The sequence below is a fragment of the Rhinatrema bivittatum genome, chromosome 1, assembly GCF_901001135.1.
Source record: "Rhinatrema bivittatum chromosome 1, aRhiBiv1.1, whole genome shotgun sequence".
Lineage (NCBI taxonomy): Eukaryota > Metazoa > Chordata > Amphibia > Gymnophiona > Rhinatrematidae > Rhinatrema > Rhinatrema bivittatum.
The window spans coordinates 781771558-781783925 of NC_042615.1; the positions used below are offsets into that span (position 1 = coordinate 781771558).

Sequence of the window (12368 nt, forward strand, 5' to 3'; positions counted from 1 at the left end):
ATTCTTAATATTTATTTTTCTACTCTTCAAAAATGGCTCCGTCATAATAAATTATCTCTAAACATGGCCAAGACCAAGTTTCTTGCAATTCATAGTCGATATACCTCTTTCAATGAAAACACCATTTCGATCAATAATTGTTCATTCCACATTAAAAGTTGGAATAATATTAGATGATATCTTGTCTTTTCGCCCTCAGATAGAACAAGCAATTTTGCAGGGCTTTTACAGGCTTCGTGTTCTTGCTGGACTAAAAAAATTGCTTCATGTCAATGGCTTTCATACAGTTCTTCAGGCCTCTATTTTCCCCATCAGTGACTATTGTAACAGTCTATATCTCAGTCTACCTTACACTTCATTATGTCCCATTATGTTCTGATAGAGTTACACTGGTTATCGATACAGACAAGAATTAAATACAAGATTCCTATGTTAATTTTTAAACTTCTAAATGATGATACATGTCATTGGGCCAATTCAATGATTAAATTTTATCAACCAACTAGAGACCTAATATCAGCACAGTGTGATCTTCTCGAGATTCCTTCCCCAAAATTGGTGCGCTTACACATCACTTGAGAGTGTGCCTTTTCAGTTGCTGGGCCCGCCTTTTGGAATTCTCGTCCATTTGATTTAAGACAATCTGACTCACTTAAGGATTTTAGAAAGCTAGTGAAAACATTTTTATTTAAATTGTTATTTTTAGTGCTTATTTTTATTATGTTTTTCCGGATTAAATATTAGGTTTTATATTAGTCTGTTTTATGTTTTCAGTAGAATTTATTTTAGAGTAATTGTTATGTTTTACATTATTATGTTCTTTTATTCTAGTGTGAAATTTATTTTATAGAGAAATTTTATTATTTTATGCTATTGTCTGTGTTTTATTTTGGTTTTATGTTTACATTATTATGTATGCATCCGTTGTTCATCGCCCAGACCTTCATTGTGTTGGGCGATTCAGAAATCCAATAAATGTAAATGTACTACCCTTAAATAACAAGACTGTTACTGAGATGCAACTCGAACATTACTCTCTGCTTCAACAGCAAGACATAACAGGGACTTGGATTCAACAGCAATCAGTGAGGGCTAGTGTGGGAAACTGATAAGCATGGAGGATGGGGTGCTAACAGGGAACTGGATTCAAACAGCAACCAACGAGGGCTCTGACTTTTATGGTCTGGAAAATATATAAACATGTGTTAACCTACATGACACAGGCTTGACGGGCAAACCGGATGGACTGTTTGATCCTTTTCTGCCGTTACTTCTATGTTTCTGTGTTTCTAAGTTGCTCCTCCTTATCATTTCCATATAATTTATACCCTGGTATGGCACTATCCCATTGGTTCTCATCCTTCCACCATGTATCTGAGGTACCAGTTAAGTCTATCTCATCATTCACTGCTATACGCTCTAACTCTCCTGTCTTACCTCTTACACTTCTGGCATTGGCATACAGACATTTAAAAGTGTGTTTTTTATTTGTATTAACAGCCTGCTTGTCAGTTGACAGGGATAATTTGGAATCTTTTAGTTTAGGTGATTCTTTATTTATAGGCACATGGATTACTTTTCTTATTATTAGATCCTCTCTGTTGGGATGCCCCAGTTCTAATGTTTCATTAGTATCCTTCGAAGATACCTCCCTCTAAACCATGCGCTGCTGAGCAACTGTCTCCTTTCCCCTTTGATCTAGTTTAAAAGCTGTTGTATCTCCTTTTTAAAAGTTAGCGCCAACAGCTTGGTTGCCCCCTGGTTAAGGTGGAGCCCTTCCCTTCAGAAAAGACTCCCCCTTCCCCGAAAGGATCCCCAGTTCCTTACAAAACTGAATCCCTCTTCATTGTACCATCATCTCATCCACGCAATGAGACTCCTGAGCTCTACCTGCCTCTGGGGACCTGTGCATGTTACAGGGAGCTTTCAGAGAATGCTACCCTAGAAGTTCTGGATTTCAGTGTTATGTTTTGAGGTGTGGGCTCTTGGTCACTGCAAGAGATGGCACCTCCCACAGGGCGGAGCCCTGCGGGGACTTGCAGTGATAGACTAGCTCCAAGCAGAGATGGACACAGAGAAAGGTAATCTTTATTATACTGCAACGTACATGGTAACCAGAGGAACGGGCAATGATCCCAGCCAGAAGAGGAGATCTCTGATGACAATTTTCCGACTCAAAGCTGCAGAGTGGCAAGGCAGTCGCTGAGTCTCACCAAGTCCCGAGAGGGAGATGGGTCCGGTAGTGGTCCGCGAAGCGGGATAGGCCGAGAACCCAGGCCTAGATGGAAGGCCAGTGAGAGTAGATCCGGAAGTGTTCCTCGATGCGGGGTAGGCCGAGGATCTAGATAGAGAGAGATGAGACAATGCAGAGACAGAACTTGAGCGATAGTACTCACTCTGATGCTGAGAGTAGGAGAGAACCCCGAAGAGCAGAGATCTGGGACGAAATAACGCCCCCGAGGAGCGGGTACCTTAGGCATCCTTGAAGGTGGATAGGTAGATAGGAGCGAGGCAAGGCCCCCGAGAAGAGGTACCTTAGGAGTCCTTGTTGGTAGCAGGTAACCGCGGAGGGTGTAAAGGAGCGAGGCAAGCCCCTGAGGAGTGGGTACCTAAGTCGTCCTGGAGCGGGAGTACAAAGAGTGGCAGTATCTGGTAACGTAAAGAGATCAGCATGGAGGATACCTTGCTAACTCGTATTAGGCATCGTGAACGGAGTTTAAATACCAGAGCTTGTGACATCAGGCGGTAGGAACACCCCCGAGGTTCCCGCCATGACGCACGTAAAGGACGGGGTTGTGCGTGTACGCATTCCCTAGGAGACTCTGGGAGAAAGATGGCGAATGTAATCTCCCATGCTGGACTGGGGATGCCGGAGGGGTCGGCATGGAGAAGCGGAGGCAGCCATCTTCCCAAAAGGAACCGAGTCAGACAGAAAAAAGTTGAGCAATAGAGGGCGCAGCCGTCTGCGACCGATGGGCGCAACATTCAGCTTTCTTCTTAAGAGCCTAAATTTGGCTTCCAGAACATCCCTCCCACATTTTCCTATGTCGTTTGTGCCCACATGTACCACGACAGATGACTCCTCCCCAGCACTGTTTAAAAACCTACCTAGGTAACATGTAATGTCTGTCACCTTTGCACCAGGCAGCCATATTACCAGGCGATCGTTGCTCTCTTCAGCCATCCAGGTCTCTAGATTCCCAATAATCGAATCACCAACTATGACAGCCAACCTAACCCTTCCCTCCTGGGCAGTAGCCCTGGGAGACGCATCCTTGTTGCAGGAGGACAATGCATCACCTGGAGAGCAGGTCCTTGCTGCTCTCCAGGTAACCTTGAGACTTTCCTCTTCCAAGGGAGTTTGGCTGCTTTGACTTATAAGGTCTCATCTATAAGCCTCTTTGTGTGCCTCAGCTCCTCCAAGTCTGCCACTCTAGCCTCCAGAGATAAGACTCATTCTCTGAGAGCCAGGAGCTCTTTGCACAGGGGGCACAGATACAAGCTCTTATTGGTGGGTAAAAAAAATCATACAAGTGACATTTGATGCAGAAAACTGGAAGGCCTCCTCTTGCTGCTGGATTACTGCCTTTATCTTAATTTTGTTGAGTTCTTAGTTAAAATTAGGTTGCTAAGGGAGTAGGAATGTGTAAATAAGAGACCTTTAAATTTTTTGGTATATTCACTGTTTATCTCTTATTGACCTGCAGTGAGATAATTAAACTCTTGATAAAGCCTGGGGCAATCCTGTGTTTTAGATAAAAGTCTGACTGATTTTTAATGTGAAGGTGTCTCCTGCCTATAAATCAAAGGATAAGCTAGGGGTGGGAAGGACTGAAAGACAAACACACACAAACTCTAAGCTTTTTCCTACCTTTTTGGCTTGCTTTTTATAACAAACACACAAACATTTTCCTTCCTTTTGGCTTGCTTTTTATAATAAACATACACACACTAAAGTATATAGTTCAATTGTTTACCTCTCCTCAAAACTTTTTAAGTTCTAAAATTTTCCAAAGCAATACTTTCCGATCCTTTTTAGTGACCAGCAAGATGATCCTCTCCTCTTAGTGTTTCCACCGGATTATGGGTTACTGATCTCTTCCCCTGTAATATATTGTGCTTCTAAGGCAAATTAATATAAAACAATCCCTTTGTTTATACTTCAGTTGGGGGCTGATGCAATACAGTGTGCTCAGCCGAGCGCACTGTTTAACCCACAGTTGGACGCGGGTTGTGTAGGCGCAAAGAAATCCTCTTATGCAATAAGGAGATTAGCCCCTCCACAACGCACGTCCAATGCACCAGGTAATGAATAGTTCTCATCACATACAAATGCATGTGAATGAGAATATTAATTATTCACTTCCGATGCAAAAAAAAATGTGCATCCAATAAGCACATTTCTGAGCACCCCAAAAAAATTGTACAGGAAAGCAGAAAATACTGCTTTTCTGTACTTCCTCCGAGGAACAAAAGAAAGTTAGGAAAAAAAATCTCCCTCCTTGACAGCATGAGCTGTGTCTGACCTGCCCTAAGCTCCCTCCCCCTGATAAATTCAGCGTCCATTTTTCCTAACTAGTGGACAGCCGCCGACAGCGGACCTCTCTCGGGCGCACACTGTCAAGGAGGTGCTAGGGGCACGCAATTGCCCCTAGTGCCTCCTTGACAGTGCGAGCCCTAATTTAAATGTGACATCATGTCCCCAGCAGAGGTACCTGGGGGCGTGTTAGGAAAGAGGGAGCTGAACCCTCAGCGCCCGCTTTCAGTGCACTTATTTTTGCATCTGGCCCTTAGTTAGCCTGAGTGCCTCACTGCTATTCTGTTTAACAAATGTTGGCACCTACTCAAATCAATCACACTACTCAACACCTTTTCAAGGTGAGTAACGGACCTTTTTCATCCTTTTTATATAGGCATGCACAACTCTAGGTTATTACCTATATTTTGCCTGCTTTTTAAGTAAGCATGTGTATGTTTATTTAATAAGGGTATTGTGTCAATAGCCATCATTCTGGCGAGTCACCCACTCTACATTGGCGGCCTCTTGACTTTATGGATCCGCAGTGTTTATCCCACGCCCCTTCAAAGGGGCGTGGGATAAACACTGCGGATCCATAAAGTCAAGAGGCCGCCAATGTAGAGTGGGTGACTCGCCAGAATGATGGCTATTGACACAATACCCTTATTAAATAAACATACACATGCTTACTGTGACTCCTACATCGCTCTAAGCTTCAACAGCAAGAGGTAATGGAAAAAAGGATTTGCACTCACAAAGAGGGGAGTAGCTGGCTTGTTACGGCGGTTACTACCCCAAACCAAATATGCCTGATACTTCACTTTCAATGCATATACAGCATAGCTCTCTGCTTCAATGACAGGGGAGAAGAATAACTGATACTTCACACATCCAGCAGAGCTCTCTGCTACAACGGCAAGGGAGAAGAAAAAGGGTTCGCACTCAAAACGCGGGGAGTAGCTGGCTTGTTACGGCGGTTACTACCCCAAACCAAATGTGCCTGATACTTCACTTTCCATGCATATCCAGCATGGTTCTCTGCTGCATCGGCATGGGAGAAAGACTGATACATCACGCATTTCCAGCATAGCTCTCTGCTTCAACGGCAGGGGAAAAAAAAATTAACAAACAAACAAACAACGGCAGGGGGAAAATAAAACAAAAACAAAAAACTGATGCTTCACGCATATCCTGCATAGCTTCAACAACAGGGGTGAAGAAAAAAAGGATTCGCAATCACAAAGCGAGGAGTAGCTGGCTTGTTACGGCGGTTACTACCCCAAACCAAATGTGCCTGATACTTCACTTTCAATGCATATCCAGCATGGCTCTCTGCTTCTACAGCAGGGGAGAAGTAAAAGAAAACCAACAAGAGCTGTACAACATAGTCTAGGTAAAACAAATAAGCATGGGTGTAGCTTGCTTATCGCGGCAGTTACTGCCCCTACTACCCCTAACTAATCAAGCTAGATATTTCACTTGCATGCAGCTCCATCACTGCTCTCTACATTAATGGTGGGGGTGGAAGGGGAATAGAACAAGGAGCTAAGAGTAACAGATAAGAATGAGAGAAAAAATGTGTGAGGCTTGCTGGGCAGACTGGATGGGCCATTCGGTCTTCTTCTGCCATCATTTCTATGTTTCTATGTTTCTATGTTTTATATGAACCACACAAACTAAGCTTTTTCCCACCTTTTGGCAGGGATATTGTTAACCCTGAATCAAATCAAACTGCAATTCTTCAAATTCAATCACAGTTTTTTTAAGTAGTTGTCTGTCGGTTCTTAAGCACTCTAGAAACATGGGAAAAATGTATATGAAGCAGAATGGGATCTCTTTAGTTGACACTGTGTGCATGTAAGATGGTGTTAATAATGACATATCCCTTAAGAATGACCTTATCCGATGTGTGAGGAAATATGGGACTTTTTATCCTTGACTAGACCTGCCTACTAGGGTTTAGAGAAGTAAAAGGAAGCTGTTTAAAAAGCTTCAATAGTAGCAATAATAGTAATGTTTGCATTCAATATGTAGCGCACTTGGGGCCGGATTTTAAATGCCCTGCGCGCGCCTATTTTGCATAGGCCGCCGGCGTGCACACAGCCCCGGGACACGCGTAAGTCCCGGGGCTTCGTAAAAGGGGCGGGGAGGGGCGTGTCAGGGGGCGGTTCGGGGCGTGGTCAAGGCCTGGGGGCATGGTCAAGGCCTCCGGACCAGCCCCCGGGTCGGGTGATGGAGCGCCAGCAGCCCGCTGGCGCGCGCAGATTTACATCTGCTTTCAGCAGGCGTAAATCTGCCAACAAAAGGTAGGGAGGGTTTAGATAGGGCCAGGGGGGTTGGTTAGGTAGGGAAGGGGAGGGGAAGGTGCGGGGGGGTGGAAAGAAAGTTCCCTCCGAGGCCGCTCCGATTTCGGAGCGGCCTCGGAAGGAACAGGCAGGTTGCACAAATGTGCACCCCTTTGCGCGCCGACCCCGGATTTTATAAGTTACGCGCGGCTACGCGCGTATCTTAGAAAATCCAGCATACTTTTGTTCGCGCCTGGTGTGCGAACAAAAGTACGCGCTCGCGCAAAATTATAAAATCTACCCCTTGATTTCTAACCAAGTGTTTCCACCACTTTTGTGTGCTTGCTCTTGATGTCTAACCATGTATGCTTTTATTAATTGGTGAGTGAGGTTATTTTATTTTTTTTATGATTTTTAATATTTTCAGGATTCACTGACTGTTGGTGTGGGAAGAAGATGAGCATAAGGTTAGACATGCTTTCTAAATCTTCTTTGGTTTGCTCCTTTCTCAGGATTGGAAAAGGGAAGTATGAGGATGGAGATGGGATCAACCTGAACGATATTGAGAAAGTTCTTCCTACCTGGCAGGTAGGTTTCTGAGCTCCCCTGGTTGGATTCTTTCTGTCACATGACTTGGCTCTTGTATTTTTTTTGCTTGTACTTTATTAAATGAGTTTGGTCGGAGGAGTACGAAGCATCCTAAATGGTGGGTGTCTCGTGGTCACTGGATGGAGGTGTGCCTGATAGGGGATGCAGGCTCGATGCGTATTGCAAAAGGAAAGTTAAATGTTTCAGGTATGTTGCATCATCTTACGGGACTGTATGACTGAAATGCAATAAAAATAGACATTTTTCTTCTGCATGGAAACTACTTTTAATGAAGAGAATGTAGCCATGGGGGCCATCGGGATGATGGAGGGCAGAGCGGTATTTAGGGACATCATGAATCCTATACCAGATAGATTGCTTGTGCTCTCACAGAGAAAATAGTTTTTTGGGAGGGTGGGTAATGGAATTTTTTTTTGAAGTTCTGCCTTTTCCTAACATCTAGATGAGATCTCAGTAAGGCGACCACAACTAGATGAGATCTCAGTAAGGCGACCACAACTACTGAAGTATGAAAAGAGTAAAAAAGAAACCTTCATACTGGCTGCGTGTTGCCCTGGATAAAAAGGACAGATCATGGTGGCAGTAATAGTGCAGACTCTTCAGGTGAAGACAACACCCTTGCTGCAGTTAACGGTTTGGTGAATCTGTTCATAGGCCCCCACTGCAGCAGGAAACGGACCACAGAGGAGCATAAAAAAACCTAAGAGGATTAAATAGTTGGGCAGACTCCAAAGATGAAAAGAAGATTAATGTGCTGCTATTTTTATGCAAGAAACCCCTTCACAAAAGAGGAGCACCAAAAACTCTTAAGAAAGAGCTCCAGAAGGATGTTTGAGTTTCTTTGAGTTTTGTTTTCCTCTCCAGAAAAAATGGGGATAAGCTTTTTCTCAGCTGTCTGTGCTCACAGCCTCTCTGGCACAAACAGTGACACTGGCAGGCGATGGGTAATTGGATGAACTACGATGAGTGCCGAATGCATGAGATGAGTGGCAGGGGAACAGATATTTGGGAGTTAGAAACAAGCTTCCTTTTTACTAGGGATGTGAATCGTTTTAGGACGATTAAAATTATCGTCCGATAATTTTAATATCGTCTTAAACCGTTATGGAACACAATACAATAGAGATTCTAACGATTTATCGTTATAAATCGTTAGAATCGTGAGCCGGCACACTAAAACCCGCTAAAACCCATCCCCGACCCTTTAAATTAAATCCCCCACCCTCCCGAACCCCCCCAAATAACTTAAACATTTCCTTGCCAAATCCTACCTCCTTCAATCCCCCACCCTCCCGAACCCCCCCCCCCAAATGACTTAAATTACCTGGGGTCCGGAACGGCAGCGGTCCAGAACGGGCTCCTGCTACTGAATCTTGTTGTCTTCGGCCGGCGCCATTTTCCAAAATGGCGCCGAAAAATGGCGGCGGCCATAGACCAACAGGATTCGACGGCAGGAGGTCCTTCCGGACCCCCGCTGGACTTTTGGCAAGTCTTGTGGGGGTCAGGAGGCCCCCCCCAAGCTGGCCAAAAGTTCCTGGAGGTCCAGCGGGGGTCAGGGAGCGATTTCCCGCCGCGAATCATTTTCCGTACGGAAAATGGCGCCGGCCATACGCGTATGGCGCCTCGCTGAACGACCTCCTGCAGTCGATCTCCTGCCGGCGCCATTTTCCGTACGGAAAACGATTCGCGGCGGGAAATCGCTCCCTGACCCCCGCTGGACCTCCAGGAACTTTTGGCCAGCTTGGGGGGGGCCTCCTGACCCCCACAAGACTTGCCAAAAGTCCAGCGGGGGTCCGGAAGGACCTCCTGCCGTCGAATCCTGTTGGTCTATGGCCGCCGCCATTTTTCGGCGCCATTTTGGAAAATGGCGCCGGCCGAAGACAACAAGATTCAGTAGCAGGAGCCCGTTCCGGACCGCTGCCGTTCCGGACTGCCGCTGGACCACCAGGTAATTTAAGTCATTTGGGGGGGGTTCGGGAGGGTGGGGGATTTAATTTAAAGGGTCGGGGGTGGGTTTTAGCGGGTTTTAACGATTTTAACGATATATCACGATATTTTACCCCCCCAAATGGCAACAATACGATTCCCTCCCCCTCCCAGCCGAAATCGATCGTTAAGATGATCGAGGACACGATTCACATCTCTACTTTTTACCATATAGTCATAAGAACATAAGAAAATGCCATACTGGGTCAGACCAAGGGTCCATCAAGCCCAGCATCCTGTTTCCAACAGTGGCCAATCCAGGCCATAAGAACATGGCAAGTACCCAAAAACTAAGTCTATTCCATGTAACCATTGCTAATGGCAGTGGCTATTCTCTAAGTGAACTTAATAGCAGGTAATGGACTTCTTCTTGTCCTCTGAACCCTTTGTAAAAGCTGACAGAACTCAGCAAGTGTTATCATAAAACCCAAAATGCTTTCGAAGCTAGAGTTTTTCTCAAGGTTTCACAAAACCCAGAAAGTCCAAGTTTACACAATCTTGTTATTTACAGTGCTTGTGAGTGGCAGTTCCTGAGAGTTTTAGCATGTATCCCAACGCCACAAATCCAGTAAATCATTTCCATGTGAGATGCACCTTACACATTCTAGCTCTACGTAAAATGACTGCGTGGAGGTTTCTGCCATCTAGTGGATATTTGTTTATTGGCAGTAGAGACTCAAGAGCTGATTAATCTTTTTTTTTTTTTTTTTTAATGTTTCAGTCTTTTTATTACATTTTTATAGAACTTTGGTTAACACATTTGGTTTGCCCAATGGTGAGTGCACTCTTCTCACCATTAGGCAAACCAGCCTTGATCTATATACGGTACATAAAGATCTCTCCCTCTCCCTCCCCCTTCCCCTTCCCCTATATTCCTGTGAGACATGTATAATAACGGGGCACGTCCTATCAATTAAAGTAACACCAGTCCTCATCTCTCAACAGAACTAACTGGGCCATTTTTTCATTTTGCGATAATGCCATAACGTGTGTGTTAAATAGCACAATAGGAGCTAGTTTGCAAATGTGACGTTTGCTATGCAAGTGGGAGGAGTTTGGGTGGAGTTAATGGTAATGAGCAGCTCCTAACTTCAAAGGCGATAGAGAAACGCACAGCAACGCGGGTTTTGTCGCCAGAAATAACTATACCTTTTTTCTGTGCATTCTGCCCGCGGTATCTGTGCGTTACCGGGAAAAGATTTTTATTGGCCATGTCGTTTGGGCGGGGGGAGGGGAGAGAGAGCACCTCGGTAGAGAACACCATGTTACTCTACAATTTATAGGTAGAGCACTAGAGGTTGTTTGGATCCTCGTAAGAGTGGTCAGGTCAAACAGTCATTAGAGGTATTTTTCAAGCATTTCCAAATCTTTTATTCATAACATACAGGAAAGATTCGGTCCCCCGACACGGACCGTGTTTCGCCACAAGGGCTGTGTCGGGAGGGACAGAAAGCTCAAGGAGTTCGACTGACTGCATTGCGTCCCAGTGGTCTTCAAATGAAGTCAGCCCCATGTACGTGTAGGGGCAATGCTGAGATAAATTGGCAGTTCAGCTTGGAGGGTGACCCTTACGATAATCTTATCACAACGGTGGAGCAAAACCGGAGTTAATGTGAAACAGCGGCAAGCAGCCGTCTGGTTCAAAGGAATAGAAGTCAATGAGTGCCAGACGAACGGACAGGTGTGGTGCAGGTGAAAACTAGCAGGGCTGCAGCGGGAAGAAACTTGCAACCGCCAAGCACCTGAGAGACGCCGTCAAGGAATTTGAAATTGCTTGTGCCCCGTGCAGTTTTGGTTCTAACCCACGGTGACCGGCGATTCCTTTGAACTAGACGGCTGCTTGCTGCTGTTTCACATTCACTTTGGTTGTTCTCCATCCTTGGGCTAGATTACCATAAAGGCAATTTATCCCAGCATTTCCCCTTTACATGCATGGAGTTGACTTCATTGAACTCTTTAGGCTTCTGTCCCTCCCGATGCAGCCCCTGGGGCTTTTAAGGTTACTTGCCCAAGGTCACAAGGAGTGGCAGCGGGATTTGAGCCCTGGCTTCCCTGGTTTGAGGCCTGCTGCTCTAGCCACTAGCCTACTCCCGCACATTTGCACCAAAATATAATGCCGACTTTGTGTTTTCATTCGTTTGCTGATCGTTCAGCCTGTGGCTGACGGAACAAGAGGTGGGGGTGCCTTTTCTAGATGCTGAGGGGCCAATGTTCAAAAAAAGCTGAGCTCCTAAATTTAGGTTTCCAAGTTAGTTGCCTATTTTCAGCTGAACTTGGGAGCCAAAGTTTTCAGCTGAAAATTCACACAAATTTAGCATACTAAAAACTAGGTCCTAAATTTAGACTACTATTCATTTGCCCAAATTTAGGAATCCAATTTAGGTGCCTAATTCTGAAAATCAGTGCTAAGCTTCTAATTTTGTTTCCTCAACCTAACCCCATCCCTGTAGTGTGTGTGTCCCCCCCCCCCCCATTTTTAAAGACCTGAAATTTAGGAAGTCTGCTGTATTAAATTTTCATAAGGGCCAATTCAGGAGCCTGAACCCATTGAAAATTGACTCCTGAGGTTTAATAGTGCTTTTCATGGGAAGAAATCGTGCATCCATCGAGCCTCAGAGAAACTGGCATTGCCGGTTTAGGTAAAACTGGAAAAATGTCTTTCAGTGTCTGAGAGCTGGGAGCAGTTTAATGCAGTAAGTCAGACTGAAAGCCTAACATGGCTCGTAAACTTTTCAAATTATATATTGGACTGATTATAATCCCTTCCTCATAGTAACATCGTGTGCGCATCCTTTTCCAGGCCTGTGCTCCCTCTGGTCCCGTCTTTTCTTTCCCCACTTTTGCCTCCTCTCTATCCCGTTCTCGCTTCATTCCAGTTTGTTCTTACTCTTCTTTGTCCTATTTTTTATATACCGACATTCGATTTGAGATATCACATCGGTTTACATTCAGGTACCTACAGTACCTGA

General features: G+C 45.0%; 1 protein-coding gene across 2 annotated transcripts in view; it reads left to right on the forward strand.

The window, feature by feature from the left end:
* Positions 1 to 12368, forward strand: part of CTIF (cap binding complex dependent translation initiation factor) — a 620589-nt gene that overhangs the window by 172626 nt on the left and 435595 nt on the right. For both annotated transcript variants that reach the window (XM_029580299.1, XM_029580308.1), the window contains one exon: positions 7317 to 7392. In XM_029580299.1, coding sequence (XP_029436159.1) covers positions 7317 to 7392 — 76 coding nt within the window. The remainder of the gene's footprint in view (positions 1 to 7316; positions 7393 to 12368) is intronic.